At 39.2% G+C, this 23,610-nt stretch overlaps 2 protein-coding genes across 4 annotated transcripts in view; both read right to left on the bottom strand.

Moving 5' to 3' along the window:
• LOC309497632 (uncharacterized protein) overlaps positions 1–23,610 on the bottom strand; it is a 189,176-nt gene that overhangs the window by 136,470 nt on the left and 29,096 nt on the right. The window lies entirely within an intron of this gene.
• Positions 12,563–23,346, bottom strand: LOC309497631 (uncharacterized protein). Of its 3 annotated transcripts, none has more exons than XM_082167912.1 (12): positions 23,290–23,339; positions 20,198–20,649; positions 18,016–18,133; positions 17,354–17,579; positions 16,983–17,259; positions 16,676–16,853; positions 16,464–16,540; positions 16,197–16,377; positions 15,742–15,990; positions 15,427–15,598; positions 15,078–15,226; positions 12,563–14,949 (listed from the first exon to the last, which is right to left on the bottom strand). In XM_082167912.1, exons 2-12 carry the CDS (start codon positions 20,480–20,482, stop codon positions 14,822–14,824), a joined length of 2,040 nt encoding a protein of 679 aa, XP_082024038.1. In that variant the 5' UTR covers positions 20,483–20,649; positions 23,290–23,339; the 3' UTR covers positions 12,563–14,821. The 3 variants fall into 3 exon arrangements, with proteins under 3 accessions (XP_082024038.1, XP_082024039.1, XP_082024040.1); XM_082167913.1 differs by having other exon boundaries at positions 20,198–20,594; positions 23,290–23,329; XM_082167914.1 differs by lacking the exon at positions 20,198–20,649 and having other exon boundaries at positions 23,290–23,346.

Below are 23,610 nucleotides of genomic sequence, written 5' to 3'. Positions count from 1 at the left end.
TTTACACAACAACGATACGCTTAAGAAAACCCTATATTCTGCTGCCAGGCCATTAGATGGCAATGAAACACTATAACTGAACACATAATGAACACATAATAAGCATGTCCATGATGTCATCGTCTTCAGAGATTTGCGTTTTTGTTTATACGGAGACCATTTTCAAAACGCATAAAAAGTTGTATGTTTTGAGTTGAAACAGTGTCGTGTAAACAGCCCTTTAGAATTACTATAGAGAAACTGATGTGTGTTTTCTGTTGAAAGTTTAAGTTTTGATTTGATGATTAAAAGAAACCAGTTGCTTTCTGCCTGGACTGAAATCTGCCAACCCACACTTTTGGTGATACCCTACCTCTCAAAATGCTACAGTATTTTATGTATTTGTATGTTGATTGTACAGCACTTTGGTCTGCATGGGCAGTTATAAAGTGTTTTATAAATAAAAATGAATAAATGAATATCATTCATTTCTGTAGAGGTGGATATTTTAATAAAAATCTAATGACTGAGAGAAGCTCTGAGAATGAAACCAACCTGTTGTTCCTCAGCATCTTATTGTTTCATGCTGAATACTTCTTCAATCCTCATGTCTTCACTCTCCTCTTTAATAGACGTCATCTTTATAATAGTGTCACATGGATCTCAGCTGCTTCACCAGGATGAGAAAAATTAACAGAAAGAAAAATGAATCAAAATTAAATCTCTGGGTGCGTCTCAATCAGCTCCCTAGGTCAGTAGTCAGAGCACTGGCAAGAGAGTCAGTCAGAATATCTGATAGTTAATGGCCTTTAACTGGCCTCATTAGCCAATGTTTTTTTGTTTTTTTTTTATAATTCGCACTTAGTAGATTCCACTTTCATGAAAGCATCTTAAATGTTAATTTTTTCAGTTGCCATCATGCTTATGTTGTTCTAGCTGCATTTACATCACTTTGACCAGTATGACCAGCGATGTTTCGAAAAGCATCGGCCAAAGCGAAGCGAATCATTTAACCATTTTGCAAAGCAATTGGTTCAAATGAATCAGCGTTTCTAACAGCGAATTCCAAACAGCGTTTTTGCACCCTTGAAGGGCACTTGGGGAAGTTGAACTCACACTCGGAGAAGTAGAATATAATATCGTCAGGATATTTGTTGAGAAGGTGAGTCAGAATACAGCTGTTTTCAAACAAGAAATAAAACAAAACCGAGAGTGTGTTAATTCTTTGAAGGAGGCTACAGAATTGATCTTTTAAGAATTGAAGGATGTAAAGGCAAGATATCTCCAATATGAAAATGATGGGAGACCATCAGAAACAGAAAACGGAACTGGAGGACGTGCTCAACGATTTGAGGCTGTATGGTCTGGCTGAACAAGAAGGCGAGGATGTTAAAGCCCGGGTGGTTGACATCCGTTGCTCTGTCATACAGAAAATGAGGAGACGTGTCAACAGCACATCAGGCCTCATTCATCAATATCTTCATAAAAATGTTCTTAACTTTGTACTTAATAAACTTCCTAAGAAAATTCTATGTCGGATTCATGACATGTTCTTAAACAACAGAATTGTTTGCACCTGTGTTATTAGGATTGATGAATCTCACGTCTTCGTAATTGAAAGCACGTGCCAGTTGTTCCTAATTAGCATAAGAAAACACCCCGCAAATTCCCATATAAGGACATGACATTTCAGGGCTGTGTGCAAGAAAAGTTGGAGAATGTCCAAAAGACGCACAGACGATGGTGGTCCACCGATCACCAAACGAAAAAAGACCTTCAGTAATTCTGAAATAGAAATCCTACTGCAATAGGTAAATGCAAAATGAGGCATAATATTTGATTTAATCAGCTTAATTGCTGATGTAAATTGCAGTGTTAGTGTTTTGCTTTGCATACTATGATTTTTTTTTTCAACAAATGATCAGAAGTACATTACAGTAAAATACTAGCATTGTAAACGACTGTAGAATAAAATAAAATGCAGTAACCAATTATTTGGAGCAAACTGTCATCACTCAAATGTGCGTAAGAGTGCTCTTGAATGTGCGTAGATTTTGTTCTTAGCTAAGATAAGAAAACATTAGTGAATGTCAGAATCTTCATAAAAAGTGCATAAGTGGGGTTTAAGAACACATTTCTTCGTAAGAACGGTTGGTGAATGAGACCCAGTGATGTGAGCCACAGGGTTGGCAGAAAGAGCGCGGAGAAGATTCAACCAGTTATCATCAGGTTCGTAGCCAAGTCAACTAGAGATCTCATTCGGAAGAACCCTAGAGGATCAGAATATTTGAAATCTAGGAAGTGGCGGAGAAGACCTTTCTGTGCAATGTCATTTTGTTTATATTCATTTAGTGTGAGGGGTATTCGTAACGTTAAAAAAAGAAAAGCTTTTTTTTTTACATTTTAAGACATTCAATTAAGGCCAACTTTTAATTTTAGCAAGAGACCCATGCTTTAGGATCTGACTACACGTTTTGGAGAAATCAATGGGGAGATGATCTTTGGCTATCCTATGGAAGCAGTAACTCTGCCGGTGTTGCGATTTTAAAAGGAATGTTCAAGGGTAAAATACTGAAAAGTAATATACACTCATCTGGAAGATGGATAATTTTGGTAGTTGAAATAGATGATAATATTGTAATTTCTACCAAAACTTGTTACCAAAACTTTGGAACAGTCTTCCTAACATTGTCCGGGAAGCAGACACACTCTGTCAGTTCAAAGCTAGATTAAAGACACATCTCTTTGACCTAGCATTCACATAATACATTATAGCAGTGGTCGCCAACCCGTCGATCGCGATCGACTGGTAGATCTTTATCACTGTCCTGGTAGCTCCCGAAAATAAAAACGTTTTCAGTTTTGCAAGCATCTGTATTTCTTAATCCAACTGCTTTATTTTCAATGAAGTGACCAATCAGATAAAAGAAAAGCACCCGTAAATTAACTGTCGCAAACGTCAATATGGATCTCCATGGTGATAGCCCGCGCGAGGTAACATAGCCTACTACAAACTAGAATGGCGGAGGCTCCACGAAAGAAGGCAAAAACATACAATTTTCATCCAGAATGGGAACAGGAATTTCTGTTTACCTTGGTAAAAGATAAGTGTGTATGTATGTTGTGCCACCAAAAACAAGCATTATGTAAAAGAGGGAATCTGGAGCGGCATCACAATACCAACCATCCGAAATTTAAAGACCGCTACCCGCAAAAGAGCGCGATTCGTGCACGGAAAGTTGACGAGCTGAGATCTGAGTTGAAGGCCCAGCAATCACTTTTTACAAAATCTGCTGATCAAAATAAGGCTGCTACTGAAGCATCGTTTCGTGTAAGTCACTTTCTGGCTAAAAACAAAAAGCCTTTTACGGATGGCGAAGTATTCAAGGAAGCCATGGCCATTACTGCAGAGACTATTTTCAAGGATTTCAAAAACAAAGACGACATAAAAGCCTCACTCCGTGCTGTACCTCTCGGCCCTGCATCAGTGGCAAGGAGGGTCGAGTCACTGTCAGAGGACGTGGATCGACAGGTGTTAAAGGACTTGTCACTCTGTGAATATTTTTCACTGCAGTTCGACGAATCTCTGGATGCAGTGGACACAGCTCAGCTTGTTGTTTTTGTCAGAATGGCTTTCCAGGATTCTACAACAAAAGAGGACTTCCTCACTCTTTTGCACTTAAAGGAGAGAATGCGAGGTGAGGATATTTACACTGAGTTTAAAAAATATGTAAGCGAAAATGATATCCCCATTCATAAACTGGTAGCAATTACCACCGACGGAGCACCGGCGATGCGTGGCGTGCGCCTTGGTTTTATAGCACTGTGCCGTAATGACCCTGATTTTCCCGAGTTCAAGAATTATCATTGTGTCATTCATCAGCAGGCCTTAGCAGGGAAAGTCGTAGATTTTTCACACGTAATGTCATTGGTGGTCAAACTGATAAACTCGATACGAGCAAAAGCACTTCAGCGTCGCTTATTCAAGGCGTTACTGGATGAGCTCGATGCCGCGTACGGAGATCTACTACTTCATGCTGATGTGCGGTGGTTGAGCCGCGGAAAAGTGCTCCAGCGGTTTGTTGACTTACTGCCTGAGATAAAGACATTTCTATCTGCAAGAAACGAGGAGCACAAGGAACTGTCAGATGATGTGTGGCTGTGTGACCTGGGGTTTCTGACAGACTTGACCGCAAAGCTGAATACACTCAATAACGAGCTCCAGGGAAAAGACCGACACCTGCCACACATGATCAGCGCAGTGAATGCTTTTAAGTCTAAGCTCGGTGTTTGGATCACACATCTTAAAAACGGGAGGCTAACACACTTTCCCAACCTGGAAAAAATGTCACAGAGCATTAAAGACAAGGACGTTTTTCACCCTGAGAAATACTGTGCTCACCTGGACAAAGTTGCAACAGAGTTCAATATGCGTTTTGGTGAGTTAAACGAAATGGAATGCATTGCTGCATTTATCTCAAACCCATTCATGATCATTGATATAGAACAGGTTGCAGCCAAATTCCAGCAAGTATTTTCTTTGTCAAGTGGAGTTGACATGGAGATGGTTGATTTGCAAAATGACATTGAGCTGAAAGCCAGATCAAGGGACAGTGACTTTTGGGGACTTGTCAACAGAGAAAAGTTTCCGCTCCTCACTGCATGTGCACTAAAAGTGAGTGCCTATTTTGGATCAACTTACCTCTGTGAAATGGCATTTTCACAGATGAAAATAATCAAATCAAAATACAGGAGCCGCCTTACTGACAGACACCTCACAGACTGCCTCAAACTGGCTGTCTCTAGCTATGAGCCAGACTTCAGAGGACTCACAGAGAGTATTCAGTCACAGCCATCACACTGACTTGAGTGAGTAACATTACTGCAGCAGTTTTGCCTTCTGGTGGCATTGAGAAAAGTGATGTTGCATATGGGACATAACTGCACTTAGCTTAATTGAGATTGTTGATAATTTTGTTTGCACAGTTCATTTATAAAATGTTAAGGGTAGGTAGTACCGTCAGAAACTTCAGTGAATAAGCACTGCTGACAATGGCATTTTTCTTGAGTTCAGTGCCACTTCATATGATCTGATTATATGATGGTTGCTTCCGGGTTAAGTAAAAAAAGAAAAAGAAAAGAACATTTAATGTATGTTAAATTCAAATACAATTCAAATACTAAATAAAAGGCCTCAAGTTGGAAGTACAATCTGGGCTGTCTTTTTCTATCTATTCTTCGATAGGTAGATCTTGCCTTTCATTAAGGCCGAGGTCAGGGATCTTCGGCTTGAAAAGGTTGGTGACCACTGCATTATAGACTTCTATAATTCAATGTTAGGCTGCATAGATTAGGTCAGCCGGAACCGGGAAGACTTCCCATAAATCCTAATGTACTCGTTACATCGTAAGAAGAATGGCATCTACGCTAATTTTAGTGTCTTTGTTTATCCCGAGGTTTTTTCCGCAGCCTGCCGGATCCAGGCCGTATCCAGATCTGACGAAGGACCTTCGCGTGGACCCGATGACAACGCAGTGCTGAAGTGCCAGCTAGTCTCTCCCTATGGAGGATCCCTTTACCCCTCTACAGATAAAGCGTTGTCGGGAAAACTCGTTTCGCGCACCTACCCCGAAGTGACAAAATAAAATAAAATTCTGTATAAAAATGTATAAGATAAGACCAGTACTTTGTTTAGGCTTGGTTTGTAGGGAATTAAAAAACTTCGCACATATATTCAAACGCACATAGCTATAGAACCAATTCTTAATGCGCATGTGAACGCCATCAGCGTTTATCACAGGTTCACGTTCAAAGTCTGTGTAGAGAGAATGGTGTCATGTTAGCGGCCCCTAATTTAATAACAAATGATCGTTGCGACGGAAGCGAATCAATCAAAACTAACTTTAGCTGGAAAATAACTTTATTAAAGAACCACTATTAAGCCAAAACATATTTTTTTTATTCTTATATTAGTGATTTATGTTTGCATCTTAATTGCCTTGATGAATAGATCAATTGGAATCCTGGTAAAGTTGAGTTTACATGGGTAATAAGGATGGTTCCAGACAATCCAGAATTTTTTTTGGCCACTGTCTAAAGAACTGGCACAAAAAGTTAAGGAAATTGATATAATACCTTCCATTCATACTGACCATAAAATAATCCATGTTATGTTTGGTTTTGATAGTTTGGCTGAAATGAACGATTTACAATAGTTATTAAATATATTATAAAGGATTCTTTTAGTAGGGCAAATGCTTCTCAAATGAAACATTGGGAATTTATGAAATATTCAATAAAAAATGTTGCTATCAGATTTGGAAAAGAAATGGTCAAAGCCAGAAGGGTTAAGGAGGATTCCATCATTAAACATATTACTCTTATATATGAAAAACATAACTTGTCTCAGATAGATAAAGAAATGTTAGTTAAATTGCATTAGAATTGGATCAAATATTTGAGAATAAAGCTAAAGGAGCATTTTGATGTGTATCACTAAATGTAAATGAGCTGCATATCCCCGCCCAGTCTTCAGATGAGGGCGTAGCGCAGGGGTTGGCAATAGGCGGCCCGTGGGCCAAAACTGGCCCGCCAGCAATAATATCTGGCCCGCAGCTGCAGCCAGATTATTTTGATAGCGGTTGGTTACGAAATTACGGAGCCCCCCTAGTCCCACTTTGTCAAAAAAAAAATAATTATAACTATCTCGTGGCCTCAAGATAGTATCTCGTGGCCTCAAGATAGTAACTCGTGGCCTCAAGATAGTAACTCGTGGCCTCAAGATAGTAACTCGTGGCCTCAAGATAGTATCTCGTGGCCTCAAGATAGTATCTCGTGGCCTCAAGATAGTATCTCGTGGCCTCAAGATAGTATCTCGTGGCCTCAAGATAGTATCTCGTGGCCTCAAGATAGTATCTCGTGGCCTCAAGATAGTAACTCGTGGCCTCAAGATAGTAACTCGTGGCCTCAAGATAGTAACTCGTGGCCTCAAGATAGTATCTCGTGGCCTCAAGATACTATCTCGTGGCCTCAAGATAGTAACTCGTGGCCTCAAGATAGTAACTCGTGGCCTCAAGATAGTAACTCGTGGCCTCAAGATAGTATCTCGTGGCCTCAAGATAGTATCTCGTGGCCTCAAGATAGTATCTCGTGGCCTCAAGATAGTAACTCGTGGCCTCAAGATAGTAACTCGTGGCCTCAAGATAGTAACTCGTGGCCTCAAGATAGTATCTCGTGGCCTCAAGATACTATCTCGTGGCCTCAAGATAGTAACTCGTGGCCTCAAGATAGTAACTCGTGGCCTCAAGATAGTAACTCGTGGCCTCAAGATAGTAACTCGTGACCTAAAGATAGTATCTCGTGGCCTCAAGATAGTAACTCGTGGCCTCAAGATAGTAAAGTGTCTGACACATGGACCCTTTGTTATTAAACTGGACCCTGTAGTGCAATACTTCACATTCTGTGCGATATTCTCTGTTTTAATATGTGTGCAATATAGTTTGCTGCAGTTCTGCTTCTATTTATTTACTAGTACTGTTCATCACAATTCTGTTAATACAGTAATGTAAATCTTGTAGGCTGCATATCCATAGTCCTTTATAATTCTTCTTCATATTTTATAGCCTATATTTATACTTTTTACATGTATATACTTGTTTATTTACCAACTTCTATTATTATTTATATTCCTTTAAATGTCTTGATGTGCACATCAACTGTGACACAATAATTGTCCCCCGGGTTATCAATAGCATCAATAAAGATCAATAAAGTATTTCTGATTCTGATTTTAAGTTAGCCTATAGTGGAGTGTGCAGACTGGTTCATTAATTATTGAAGTGTTTCACATTTTGGTAGTTTTGAATGTAAGAAAAGCATGTGTGCGTGTAGCCTACGAAAAACGTCAACGCCCTGTTCTAGGCTTAGGTCACGGTACCTCTGTCTGGCTGTATTTCCATATGTGTATTTCCCGGTATTTCCCAGTTGACGGCAAGGAGCTGTAGAAAAACAGCAGATGATCATATTAATCATTGTGACGGCTTTACAGAGGTAAGAGTGTTTTAATTAGCACGGTGAACATTTAGTTAGATGGCAAATTACTGAGTTAAGATAACTGCAAGACTAGCTAGGTGTTCAAGCAGGAAGCATTAGCGATTAGCATATAAGTTAGGCAGGCTAATTCAACGTTAACGGCTATCATTATTCTAACGGTTCTTTAGCCTCGGTAAAGTCCGGTAAAATTTGTAACATTAGTAACAGGGTGTATCAAGTAATCATATAATAATAATAATAATAATAAAGCGCTATATAAATTAAATGTAATATTATTATTATTATTATATGATTACTTGATACACAGACATTCTGATATTTCACTGCATCCACTAATAGTCAATGGCCAAAAACTAGTGTTGACACCATCAGTTAACATTAACTAAATAGAACAACCCCACACGAACTGCCGGGCTTTGTCCCTGTTACTAATGTTACAACTTTTTACCGGACTTTACCGAGGCTAAAGAACCGTTAGCCTAATGATAGCCGTTAACGTTGAATTAGCCTTCTTAACTTATATGCTAATCGCTAATGCTTCCAGCTCGAACACCTAGCTAGTCTTGCAGTTATCTTAACTCAGTAATTTGCCATCTAACTAAATGTTCACCGTGCTAATTAAAACACTCTTACCTCTGTAAAGCCGTCACAATGATTCATATGATCATCTGCTGTTCTTCTACAGCTCCTTGCCGTCAACTGGGAAATACCGGGAAATACACATATGGAAATACAGCCAGACGGAGGTACCGTGACCTAAGCCTAGAACGCCCTCTGCTGACGTTTTTTCGTAGGCTACACGGACACATGCTTTTCTTACATTCAAAACTACCAAAATGTGAAACACTTCAATAATTAATGAACCAGTCTGCACACTCCACTATAGGCTAACTTAAAATCAGAATCAGAAATACTTTATTGATCTTTATTGATCCTATTGATAACCCAGGGGACAATTCTTGTGTCACAGTTGATGTGCACATCAAGACATTTAAAGGAATATAAATAATAATAGAAGTTGGTAAATAAACAAGTATATACATGTAAAAAGTATAAATATAGGCTATAAAATATGAAGAAGAATTATAAAGGACTATGGATATGCAGCCTACAAGATTTACATTACTGTATTAACAGAAATGTGATGAACAGTACTAGTAAATAAATAGAAGCAGAAGTGCAGCAAACTATATTGCACAATGAATAGTAAAACAGAGAATATTGCACAGAATGTGAAGTATTGAACTACAGGGTCCAGTTTAATAACAAAGGGTCCATGTGTCAGACACTTTACTATCTTGAGGCCACGAGTTACTATCTTGAGGCCACGAGTTACTATCTTGAGGCCACGAGTTACTATCTTGAGGCCACGAGATAGTATCTTGAGGCCACGAGATACAATCTTGAGGCCACGAGTTACTATCTTGAGGCCACGAGATACTATCTTGAGGCCACGAGTTACTATCTTGAGGCCACGAGATACTATCTTGAGGCCACGAGATACTATCTTGAGGCCACGAGTTACTATCTTGAGGCCACGAGATACTATCTTGAGGCCACGAGATACTATCTTGAGGCCACGAGTTACTATCTTGAGGCCACGAGTTACTATCTTGAGGCCACGAGATAGTATCTTGAGGCCACGAGATACTATCTTGAGGCCACGAGATAGTATCTTGAGGCCACGAGATACTATCTTGAGGCCACGAGTTACTATCTTGAGGCCACGAGTTACTATCTTGAGGCCACGAGATACTATCTTGAGGCCATGAGTTACTATCTTGAGGCCACGAGATACTATCTTGAGGCCACGAGATACTATCTTGAGGCCACGAGTTACTATCTTGAGGCCACGAGATACTATCTTGAGGCCACGAGTTACTATCTTGAGGCCACGAGTTACTATCTTGAGGCCACGAGATACTATCTTGAGGCCACAAGATAGTTATAATTATTTTTTTTTACAAAGTGGGACTAGGGGGGCTCCGTACGAAATAGATCTGTCATGACAGCAACAGTTACCGCAATCACTTCGTCTCCAAAACATTATGCCGTCATACTCACATTTTGCCTTCAAAATAAAAGTACGAGAACGATTTTGCAGCAATGTTTTATTTTGAGATGAATTGAGAGCTTTTAATTTGAAAGATTCTGAAAGACATTCAAAAGAGTCTGTGGATCGCTTTGTTGCAGATAAGACACACCGGCTTTGCATTCACAAAACTAGGTAGGATGAACGCATAGTTGTTTCCATTCTTCTTTGTATGCCTTATTTTCGCTGTCAACTTTCCTCTTTAGACTCTTTGATAGTGCCATTTTCTCTCACCAGCTAGCTAAAACGTTAAAATCACTCTGCACACAACGTAATAGATAAATGCAGTTTAGTATGTGAGGATACCAAGGAATAATTCTGAGTGTTAAAGTAGACTACGCCAAATAATTATTACAATAAGTCAGGCTCCATTGTGTAACAAGCAAATTAAAAGGATACACATTTATTATTCACAATATGGAAAGAGGAAATAAAACAGTTTGTTAAGAGCATGACTCAAACATGCCATTAATGGGCGAATTCAAGTCCTCTTTTATTTTTTGAGTTCCGTATCTCCCATATATGTGTGTTTTAGCAAGGCGGTCTGTGTTGCAAGTTGGTGAATGAAGATACTTGCCAGGCTATGTGTCACTACTGCTTTATTAATTTATCTAGTGTAAAACCCGGACACTGCTACACAAATGTGTCTTTTTGTTAATGACTGTCCTACTACAGGATTTAACACAGAGTAACAGCTCACTACCAGTTACAAAAGACACTGTAACAGTCTGTCACAGGCAATTCTAATTGCTGTTCTGGCCCGCTATCTAGTGGTGAAATATTTTTTTGGCCCAAAGCCAAACTTACTTGCCGACCCCTGGCGTAGTGTATACATCTCTGCTTTGCAAACCTATATAGTCGGTAGAAAGCAACATGACCATGACTGAGAGCGAGAGACTCGGTATTCAGCCCTACATGTATAAACCAGAATCTGACCCAGATGAAGGAGAGACTGTACACCTACGAGAATGTACCAGGACGTCTCGGAATGGTTATTTGATGCATTTATGTACTTGTCGAGTTTTCGCAGTCCATTTGCAACGATGGATTAGCAACACACACAGATACTGTGATAGCGTTCGCTATGCACCTTTACGAAACGACACGAATATGGATAAAATGTTAGCAAAGCAGTATAACAACATGACTTTTATGTGAGGAGTACTGTTGCTGCATCATGTGAAAAATATTACTTGCTGAACAGGTGCTCATGTGGCAAATATGAGAGGATGCCTACAGAACCAGAAAACATATGCGGCAGGAAGATAGAGCGGGTATTAATTTAATTACAGTTATAATTGCTGTAAACAGAACGCATGACATAAAAATGCCTTACGTTGTTTACTGTAATGAAGGTTAGAAGACGGATACAACAACTGCAAGTGACTCCATCATGTATGGTGTACCATCCCGGAATGGATCCAGTTTGTTAAAGGTGCCATGTGTAAGAATTGAGGTAAAAATATCCAAAAAATGCATCAAAAGAATGAGAAGAAATAAGGGTGATGATGTCATTAAAAAAATGACAAGTTATAGTGCTGCAGAGATATCAACCTGAATTAGCATGCTAAATTACTAGCCACAGCCCGACAGGTGTCATAATACCAGTTTCGGCCATGGGAGGCGGTATGCGGGCAACATAACCACTAGCCAAACTGCAATACACGAATAACTCGCACGGCTTGTGGGCGTACTTGAACCTGATGTCACTACTACATTTCAGTTCAGGGAAGAGAGCGGAAGAATGGCTGAAGCCCTTGGCAAGAGACCCCTACCACCACCACAACAGGGTTCCAGACTGCGACCAAAATGGTCGCATTTGTGCAAGTGCATGGTCATGTAGGCTACTACCTGCATTGAACTTGTTTTAGCGCCCGCCAAAGTGAATTTTTGATCGGTGAGTAATGTAGATGAACTGCTGCGCTTGTTTAAATGAAAGAACGAGCAGAGAGAGAGAGAGACCCGGTCGCGCGCGCGCACTCTCTCTCTTCGGAGCCAGGCGAAAGTGTAAACAAGACTTCACAGTCTCCAAACTAAGCGCTGTCTTGCTCTCTCTCCCTCGCACATATTAATCAAAATAAATCGACACAGTGCTAAAAGGTCGGAAGACCAAAGTTTCATGTGGAGCATTCGGAGATTTTTAAAAAGAAATTCTGAATTGCCGCTGGGTGTGAATTGTGCTAAACGTTCCGCACATTCAGCTGACATAAAACAACACTTTAATTAAACGAAAAAAACTATCCAGTGATGAAATGTTTTCTGTGTTGACACAAATCTTGGATGTCCATGTCCTAACTGCTGGGATAATCAATCACACAACACGCATGACACGTCCAATTCGCAAACTAATGACTCCTTTGAACCGATTAATTTTAATGAATGGTTAAAACAACTTATTTTTCCAACAGTGAACTCAGGAGGTAAATAACTAATCAGTAACACTTTACAATAAGGTTCTATTTATTACATAAATTACATCAAAAGTACAGTTTGCTTACTCAAGCTTAAGCTTTAAAATAAATAAAACCACAAGCTAAGAAGCTTGAAATGTCTTCGATGAACCCCAAATGGACGCACGAAACATAACGGAAAACATTGCAAGGTGTAATGAGACCGAATGTTTTTTGGTGACTAATGATAACTTAGCTAGAAGAGGTATTGCTAATGAAAATCAAACTTGCATTACATCCATACCAGCTGTAAATTTAAGACTGATGCATTTATTTGAGGTCACTCTGTTTCAGAGACTGCAATGTGTCAAATTGATGAGTGGCGTGAGAGCGTGTGAAAAGTGTCAATACGCTGATTTCACGCAGCCGCCATTTTGAAATCGAAAGTGAGGCTCCGGTGGGAAGAACCCCGGAAGTAAAGATAAACAACAATGCCTTGGATTACCAACCTGAAGCTGCTGCCGCGATTTACACTATTGGATGTTACTATTCAATATAGGATATGTATATAGTTCATTCCTGCTTCTTTTTTTACATTCTGAATTATATATTAAAAAAAATATTTTATTTATAAATGAATTTCACTGTATATAGTCTAAAGTATGAAAGAAATATATGTACATTTTTAGAATTGACACAACATCATTAAACACAACAATACGCCATCGCATTCACGACTCTCCTGTGATTAAAGGCGACACTTCCGGTTTTCTTCCCACCGGAGCCTCGCTTTCGATTTCAGAATAACGGCTGCGTGAAATCAGCGTATTGCGTGTGTCTCACGGTGAATGCGTGAGAGTTGGCAGCTCTGGTTATGTTGGCGCTAGCTTGGTCAGCATCAGCGAATGCTGTCTATCAAATTAATGTAATTCAAACTAACAATAAAAATGTAATACGAACAAAACGAATATGAACATATTCACTGGTAAAGGTGAAGGGGAGTAACTTGAAGATGTCATATTTCAAAATCACTTGACATCAACCAACGTTCCTCTGGAGTCAAAACGTCCTCTATTAGGAGTTGGCTCGGCTTCAGCTATGGCTCTAGGGTCGTTGTGAAGGTAGGGGCGGAGCATAGAGACTATGCCGTTTCTCGGTTTCTGGAGGTATACTGCCCCCATCTGGTATGGAATGTGGAGTATGAATTGATTTTTTGGCGGACATTACACAAGGCACCTTTAAAATGTGTTTTCATTACAAAACGCATGTAAAGTGTCATGAACCTTGAAACGCGCTTGCTCCGGTCAGTATGAACCATAATATCCGCGTTACGAGAGTGGAACATGTTCAACGCATAAACCACTGTCATGCGCGTGCCGCATGTTTTTTGAATCCTCCGCTGTAATGTGATTGGATTAAAATTAGCTCTTTCTCATGAATAAATGCAGAGTTAGCTTGAGGGCCAGCTGATGTAGAATCGTGCCCACAGCCAGTCACACACTACGCACGCTTCTACCACTCATTCCCAGACGTTGCCTCAACTTTGGTTTTCAGCCCGGAAGAACGAAATTGCTAGGGAAAATTTTCCCTGTGCTTTTAGTGTTTTCAGCGATGTGCAACCTGTACATTTCTGTTCACATCTCAAAAAATGTGTTTTGTGGTTTCATGACCCTTTAACATTTATAGAGTTGACTATGGTCCCCTGCGACTTTCGTGGAGTACAACGGTGAGTGTGTAAATGATTAGCGAATATAACTGCAAATGTCTATTTCATGTGATCTTACAAAACATTTAGCATTATATTTCCCAAGGTTATATTCAAACCAAAGCATACATAAAGAGTGAACACAAACTCTATACCTTACTGTTGTTATATCCTTAAGTAAATTCATATGAAAACTTGCATAACATAAATGTATTTATTTACATAATTTACAAAGACAATGACCTTTACAAATAAATTAACTTTTAAAAATGACGTTCATCAACAAAAAAATTGTGCCAAAATGTATTGAATATCAAAAACTAAAACTCCAGACAGCGTAGATAGACACATAAAACAGAAACACCGAAAAAATCCTTGAACCCTGTTATGATGATGTCCCTGTGTGTCAGTCGTTACAGATTTTTAGCTTATCAGAGCTTTGTTAGCTGGTGCTGGGTTTTCCTGGGACGAAGATTACGAGTTGTGATTCAGCCTGTGTGGTCCTGAGTATTCGAAGAGAGTTTCCTGATGCCCAGGGCAGCTATGTAGGTTTTCGACCGCCTATATCTTAAAACGAGACACCCTGCTGGAGATGGCTTCATCCTAAGCAAGCCGGTCGTACTCTGGACACAGTGGCGGTGGTATGGGGATCCTCAAGACCTCATCCGCATACGGTGCAGGATCCACAAAGACTTGATCAAATATGAGGTCCAGCAGGTCATCCACATATCCTGTGCAATATGACATTTTTTATTTGTAGATAGTTACATTGTTTTTTCACATAGCTTGTAAGGAAAAGTGCAATAAAGGTAATGTACAATTCTATCACATTTTTTAAGTAAACTCAGGTTATACATACTGAAAGTTGCTTGTCTCTTCCCTTCTCTGACACTATGTTCTCCCTCCTTGGCCTTCGGAAAGGTCACTTTGAGCAGGGGTTGACCTGCTGCTGTTGTGGCTTGAGGACGCCCGGCGTTCTCGTTGTAGTGTAGTGCAGCCAGGTACAGTCTGAAAGCAAGAAATACATCATCAACATAACATGACAACAGTAAATGGACTGCATTTATATAGCGCTTTCAACAGACCCATGGCCACCAAAGCGCTTTACATATTGCCTCACATTCACCCAATCATTCACTGGTGTTGGTGTCACCATTCATTCAACGGTGTATGCAAATGTGAAATTAATTTTACAATAATTGCGTTACCTGCACAACATTCCAAGAAACGGAAAGACCACATTTTTGGGTGCAAACCGTAGTATGACACTGTGGAAAACCTCAATGGAAGAAGTCTGGTAGTGAGGACATAGCTTGGCCACATCCTTCAAAATTCTCTTGTTGGAGAGAACTTTCTCCAACTTGTAATATGCCAGAGTTCCTAAAGAATTGGAAATATTATTTAATTATACTAATCAGAAATAAGAACTGAATAAGCATTTAATTTTGACAAAAAAAGACGAGCTTTATGTTTTGCATACAGTTTGTTTAGAACTAACTTCATTGCTTCTTTAGACTACATACCAGCTGCCAGCCACTTGTTTTTGTTTAGACTTTTCCTTGGTGGATGTAGACATGCAGGAAAATTGGTGTCTTCATGTGTGTGCTTATCTTGGACATGGTTCAGCATAGATGTCCATTTAGCCACTCTTTCAGGCCCATTGCTTGATGATTTAGCAGTCCAATAGATGTGATTTTTAATACTACGCAACCAGTTATGTAGTTTCTCACATCCCTTCAACTTGCAAATTTTCTCCAACTGTTTTGAAATTCCTGGAGATTACAATTAAATACAAGTATGACAACACTTACAATAAGTGGACTAATGTGTAATAGGTGGTGGATATAAAAAAAAAAAAAAAAAAAAAGACGATTGTATTGTTATTGGTGATCCAGAAACATTCGCTATTACAGTATTATTACATTTATTAGTCTGTAAAACTCTTGCAAATTATAAGAATGGTAGTAAGGTTATATACCTTTCTCTATGTGCCAGACATCATAGAACTGGTTAACATTGCGCTCCCTGAGGAATTTTTTAATTTGCGGGTGCCGGTCAGTCACAATGCAGTCCAGGGTCACACCACGAGCGTCCAAAAAGTCGAGACTTCTCTTCAAACCTTCCTTCTCCATGTGGTAACTTCCTCCCACTTCATTACTCTGTCAAAGAAACATAGTATAATGAGTCTTTTAATTAAAAACGCAAATCTTCCAGCATGTTGCTACAAAGGTTTCTGCTCACTTACCTGGACGAGTTGTACGTCTACAATGGTGTTCGTCTCCAGGTCCATCATTGTGTAACTGCCATACTTGGCAGAGTGCCCTTCAAAAACCATGTTATATAATTCCTTATTACATACTGTGCCTTGTCTGGTAGATGTGCGAAAAGTCTATCATTCTTAAAACGTTCTTTTTTGGGGGATTTTCAATAACAGGTTTAATTTTCCCCACAATGTACCTGGTGAGTCAGCCCTCATGTCTCCTCCAACAATGACTTTTTCCCTTTGAGTTAACTGCTGTAGCATCTCATCCTGCCAGTTTCTCCATTTGTGAAGAACAGCAGGCTCAATCCACATTCGCGCGTGGCGACGAAAGGTGTCGTACCTGAAAAGTTGTAGCTTCATTGCTGCAAATATCTGACAACATAGAGAACAGTGACGTTGCTATACAGTAAAGTAATAAATTACTAAATGTAATCATCTTTGACATAATAAATGTTTAGTCTCTGTAACTGCATTGCGAATAATTATTTGATATTCAATTACTTTTTCAAGTGTGAAGAATGAAGCACCACAGAGATACACGGCAGCAGAAAGGTGAAGGTTGCCCGCTGGAGTACAGCCCATAATTGGCTGACTGTTCCATTTCCGTGAGAACTGACAGTGGTGGCAGAGTTGTTCAACACGTAAAAATGTCCCAAGCCTTTGCGATCGTACATGACAGCTTCGCTGACATACCGGGCACAACTCGAACAGTTCCATGATGCAGGTCTCATAGACAATATATTTACTAATATTTTGAACAGGACTGGATGCTTGAGCTCTGAAAAAATAGGCATGCATATAAGCACAACGTGAGGGTTGAAATGATTAAAACAAACATAATTCAAAACCATCTGCACATAATAGAAACTTACAACAAGCCTTTTGGCTCTGTTATTGATGTGTGATTGAATGTGACATCAGTCTTTTGAGCGGTTAGTATAGAAGAGCATTCCTTAAGAGTATCTTCTTCATCTCCCTCTTCCTCAAGGTCCAGATGAGGTCTCTTTGGTGGAGTCTTGAGTGGTGTGGAAGACTTAACTGCTGTTTGAGAAACTGATGCCATACTAAGGTCAAAACTTGACACCGTTGTCTGGACACCTGGAATGTATAATACAGCAACGTTTTAGTGTTATGCCATATCGTTTAACGTTAAGAAATTAGGGTGATATGATGATTGAATAAATGATCCACTGGCAAATATCAAGCTATATAGTAGTTATTATTTAATATAGCAGAAACATCATGGTCACGTTTTATTTATTGAAAGCTACGTAGGATTTCTATGAGTGTATGATAGACTGATGACTAAGCGCTCGTATGAATGCAAGACATTCCAATATTAAGAATTTTATTCTAACTGAGTGCAGGCACTTGTTTTTCCACTGGAGATTTGTATTTGTTGTCATTGTACACTCCTGAGCGGCTCCCACAAACATGACGCTCAATACCTATTATGCAATGCACAACAAAGTAGATTCACATTCTCTATTGCGGCTGCTGTGCAAAACAAATATAATTAAAACCATCAACATACCGATACTCCTGTGGTGTGCTTGAAATGTCGGTGGTTGTGTGACAAAACTGTGTAGCTGTGATGGTTCTGTCTGGACGCCAACATCCCTCGAGCTACGGCTTTGAGTAGATGTGCTGGCCTTTGCAAATAAACAAACATTTTTAACGTACACAGTTTTTCCAAGACAATAACCTTTTATACTGTTCTTTATAAAAGTGTGGTTATACAGTATATAAACAAGGTTTAAAATAGACGACGGACATCTAGGGCCCTATTTTATTGATCTAAGCGCATGGTCTAAAGCAGCGGTTCCCAAACTTTTTTTCCTGCGCACCCCCTTCTATGTCCCAACCGGGTTGGCGCACCCTCAATCCCCACTTCAAAAAAATTTTTTATCGCCATATAAAGACTCATGTTTAATCATGCGCAAATAACCAGAACACGCATGACAATAACAACATCAACAAAGTTTCAATATAATGCAACAAAGCTACGCACAAGCTTCCACTTTTAAGAGGACGAGTGACAGACACAGGCTCAGTAACAGAAAGCACGGTTATTTTCAGCCGCGTAATTTAGTTTTATTTAAAAACGAAATATCTTGTAACATTACACATGTGACATGTTTTAAGGTCACTTTTGATCACTTTAATGCATCCTTACTGAAAAAAATTCGGACTAACCAACACATTTTTGAACGGCAGTGTACATTCAGTTGGTCATTATTGCAATATAAACACTATCAGACTGATCAACAAGGTATCTCTTCATTTACCAGTCGAAGACGGAGCATCTTGCTGCTATTATGTTTACATCATATATGTCTTCATCATATTTGTCATGGTACCGGTCTTTGCAGCAATTATTTTACCGCAATTATTTTACCGCAAATACTGCATCGCGCGCTTTTGGCATCGAGCCTGGAGAAATGTAGCCACACTTTTGATCGACTTTTCCACATCTTTAGGGTATTGCGTGTGTGTGCTCGCGTCTCATATGAGTATGTGCGCGGAGAGTTTGTGTATGTGCTTGGGTCACATTGAGTATGTGTATGTGCGCGACTCGAGTTTGTGTGTGTGTGCTCGCGTTTCATGTGCGTGGAGAGTTTGTGTGCGCCCGCGCTTCTCATATGAGTGCGTGAGCGACTTTAGGTGTGTCGTTGTGCATTTCATGTGTATTTGTTTTATCAAAAACTAATAAATTATAGTTTTTTTATTTAAAATAAAAGGAAAAGGAATTTACAAAGGAAATGTTTACTGTTCATGTTTTTTTTATTGTGTGGAAAAATCCCACTTAAAAAAAACAGACCGCCATTACATTTTTCCTCTCGCGCACCCCCTGGTGGTAGCTCGCGTACCCCTGGGGGTGCGCGTACCACACTTTGGGAATCCCTGGTCTAAAGTGAAGGGCGCAAGTGCACTTAGGGTGTGCCCGAATCCACTTTTGCTAGTTTAACAATGGGAAAAATGGTCGGCGTAACGTGCAAAAAACCAATCAGAGTCTCGTCTCCCATTCCCTTTAAAAGCTAGTTGCGCTCGCGCCATGGTGGATTCACTATATACATGCCGGAATTTGCAAGCGGAAAGACTGAACGCTTCTCTTGCGAGGAAACAGATCTAAAGCGCACAAGCAGATCATCTACGGGACAAGCCGGATTCCACCATATCTTTAATGTACACAATATTATTCTTTTACATTGTAATCTTTTTATTTTTAATATGTGGCATGTTTGTGTGCTGCTTCCCTGTGTGTGTAATAAGCAAAGTGTACCTGAAACAAAAAAGTTGTGGACCTGCCTATAGGCGCACATTACTAACGCACTCTTTAACAAAAAAGAAATATTTCGCAATTGACTTTAGACCAGGTTTCAGTTGGTCAATGGCACAGTCATTTCAGTTGCCTCAAAATAGCAACGCGCCATCAATGCGCCTGAACACTCGTTTTCAGACCATCACGCCCATGGGCACACAAATGGGCACACAAATGGGCACAAATGCATTTGCCATTTAAACAACGTGGTGCAGGACGTGAAAATGAACTGCGTCAGGCTGAAACTAGCATTGCACCGGGTGTCTGATAGGGACCCTAGTCTCTAAGACAACAATAGCTTTAGCCCCATTTGTTGTGGAAATAGCTAACAGGCACATTGACTGAAATGGCAATTTGCTCAAAATTCATAAAAAATAAACAGTGTGACACTTACTACTTCTGCAGGTGAAGCTGGATCACGAAGAGTTGGTACCGATCCATCCTTCAGGATCAATTTTTTAGCAAAACCTGCTTTGTACTGACCCTCGTTCACAAAGCAGTCTGGCATGAAATGATTTGCGCAAACATAAACAAATTTAGGTAGATTAGGGGGCGCATTCCCTTCAAAAATAAAAGTATTCCACCGCGTCTTCAGCGGCTCAGATGTCGGGAGTATATGACGACTGCCGTGTTCATTCTTACATCCAACAACAAAACACCTTGATCGCTTAGAAGACATTCTTGTCCGGTACAGCTGCTCCCACGTCGAAACAATGGCAGACTGTGTATCAGTTCACTCAGGGTGGGTTTATGCTAATACAGCAGTGTCCGTCAACAGTCATGGGAGGGGCCTGAGCAAAAGGACGTCACATCGCCCAGAATCAGAAAACGGCTTGTTCTGAGACACTGCTTAGGATTTATGGGGATTAAAAAATAAACACACAGTGTGGATTTTTATCATTAAAGGTTGGTTGTGTACACACACTGCCAACACACATTGGGCCCTATTTTAACAATCTGAAACGCAAGTATCAAACGCGAAACGCAAGTAACTTTGTGGGCGGATCTCGCCCGACGCAAATCTAAAATGGGTTGGTCTGAAGTAGCTACATTACTCATAGGTGTGGGTTGGGCATAACGTGAAATAAACCAATCAGAACATCATCTCACATTCCCTTTAAGAGCAGGCGCGTTTGTTCCATGGCGGATTTGCCAGGCGCACGCCAGGAGCGGTTCACAGCCGAGGAGACCGACGTTCTCGTCAGGGCCGTAAAACACAGAGAAGTGACATTGTATGGGGATGGGAGAAACCCATCCAAATTAGCCTCGGTTAAACAGGCGTATAATAATTTGGGTAAATGTGTAAGCTAGATTTATGCCTATTTTTTCACATCTTCATGGATACCACAATGATTTCCCTCGTGTGGAATATTTTTCCTTGTAATTATGCATGCTTTGCAAAATTGGAACTGCTGCGTCTGTGTGTAGATGAGAGAAGCAAAGTGTATGCGCGTTGTGCACACGCTACATTATGGCCAAGCATGCGCCCTTAAAATAGCATCTGAACGCGCCACTGACTTTAGACTAGGTTTTTCCTGGTCTGTGGTGGAATTGTTTTCTGGAACTGCAAAATAGCACCAGGGAACGTTTGCGCCGGAACACGCCTCCTCTTTTCGCTGAACTGCCCCCCGGAGCACAAGTTCATTCCCTAATTTACCGACGTGCGTCTGTGGAGGGAAAAGTCCGCTGTGCGTCAGGTGCAAAATAGGAATGATACATAGTTTTTATACGTCGGTGTACAAAGTCAATTGCGCTGGGTGCAAGATAGGGCCCTGAGTGTTCAAACACCATGTAAAAGTGAATTTTGCATAATAGGTGGCCTTTAATCTCGAAAAGAGAAATACTGAATTGTCCTCCTTAAAAATACTTAGGATTGATGCTAAAGTTTCAAAGGTCTCTCAGTTTGTAACAAGCTTTTATAAAAAATGATACACATAGGATGAAGGTATTGGAGACGCAGGGACTTTTTTTTGGGATAGTATTAAAAAAAACGTCTACAGTATTAAATGAAGACTCAAAAAAAAAATTGTGATAGGAATTATAATATTGGATGAAATTGATAAAAATATTGCCAAATTGAAGAATAATAAATCACCGTGTAATATCAGTTTAACCACTTAATTTAATAAAAACCTTTCTGGAAGATATCTCTGTTTTCCTTTTACTTGTTTTTTAGGAAATATTGGAAGCTGAGAAAATGCTGCATACAATGAATCAGAGTTTAATAACCCTTATTCCAAAGTCAGGTAAAGATCCACTTAATTGTTATCGACAATATTTGCAGAGAGATTGAAACTTTGTCTGGATAAAATTATTGATGACTGCCCGTCTGGTTTTATGTGTGGCAGATATATTGGAAATAATATTCGTCTAGTTTTGGATCTAATTGATTATCATTTCTTAATTTAGGATGAAAGTTATATATTATTCATTGATTATTATAAAGCCTTTGACCATGCATTCATGATGGATATTCTTGTTTTTTTGGGGGGGGGGGGGGGGGGCTTTGGTAATAATTTTATCTGACTGGTTCATACAGTGTATAACGATTGTAATTAAATTACCTTCTGGAACAACTCCCTGATTTAATATTTCTAGATGTGTAAAACAAGGAGACCCAGCAGCTCCTTTTTTTATTTTTGTTAGTTGTTATGATTATTAGTTATGCAAGTGTTGTCTCTTCATGTTAAAAAGAAAAGTCTAGAATATATATATATATATATTCTAGACTTTTCTTTTTAACATGAAGAGACAACACTTGCATAACTAATAATCATAACAACTAACAAAAATAAAATATATATATATATTTTTTTGTTTTTTTTTGTTTATTATTTTAGGGAAATATCACATTAATGTGTGTTGATGGTCAATAAATACACCTAGTTTTATACAATTTAAGTTTGAGCTTTGACAGTATCTTAAATCATTGGAGGGTATAAGGAACACCAAGGCAAAAAAAATATATATATATATAGATTGTGGTAAAGACATGAAATGTTCTCCTTATTAAGGACCTGTTTTTTTTATTTTGTAATGATATGGATTTGATTTAAATACCCCTGAGTATATAGTTGTTCTTCTTTGTGTTATTTATTTGTATTATTACTATCTGTATTTTATAATATTCTTACTGTTTTTCTTTTTTTTTTTAACTATTGCTATGTTGTATTTAATTGTTGTGCTTTGTTACTAAATAAAGAATTACAAAAAACAAACAAAACAAAAAAAGCATAGGGATGCTCACTTCCGATTGGAACTTTCAAATGCCTCAATTCGTGTTTAGGATGTACAATCTGATTCATAATACAAGGAGCGAAATGAGACGCACTTTTTCTGTACTGCTGAAGCGCTTTACTCTCAAAAATAACTTATATTAATGTTAGATAAAACATTACAGTTTTACTTTCAATAATATTTGCGTTATTTAACAGTTCTTATAAAAACGATTAAATTGTTTTACTGAAAAACTTTAAACGCACAAACCTTTCTTTAGTCAGTTTACAGACACAGGACCGTGGCGCAGCCTTGTGACGTCACATCACCAGACCAAAATAAAAGTCCTGTCTTTTTCTGCTTGTGGTGTTTTTTGTGGTGTTATACAAAAAAAATATACAAAATTTGTACCAACATATACAACTCACAACAAATATGGAAACAAATATACATCTGATGAGTGTATAAATGGAAAACAATATATGCCAGAGTTAAAAAGAGATAAAGTGCCAGAGCCCACAAGATAAAGTGATGAAACGCTTCGTAAGTCTTTTTTGCTTTTAAAGGAGGCATAACCTAGTACTACATTGG

Source organism: Leuciscus leuciscus (genome assembly GCF_965113295.1).
Source record: "Leuciscus leuciscus genome assembly, chromosome: 4".
NCBI lineage: Eukaryota > Metazoa > Chordata > Actinopteri > Cypriniformes > Leuciscidae > Leuciscus > Leuciscus leuciscus.
This window is presented reverse-complemented; position numbering and strand designations above follow the sequence as displayed.

What these genes read in the sequence shown, in the direction of transcription:
- LOC309497631 (XM_082167912.1), bottom strand. Translation starts at nt 20,482, where the DNA reads ATGTCTTCTAAGCGATCAAGGTGTTTTGTTGTTGGATGTAAGAATGAA. An exon ending in CATGAGGGCTGACTCACCAG is followed by an intron (nt 16,541 to 16,675) that starts GTACATTGTGGG and finishes TGGTTTTTGAAG; the next exon opens with GGCACTCTGCCAAGTATGGC. An exon ending in TTTCTTGGAATGTTGTGCAG is followed by an intron (nt 15,227 to 15,426) that starts GTAACGCAATTA and finishes TCTTGCTTTCAG; the next exon opens with ACTGTACCTGGCTGCACTAC.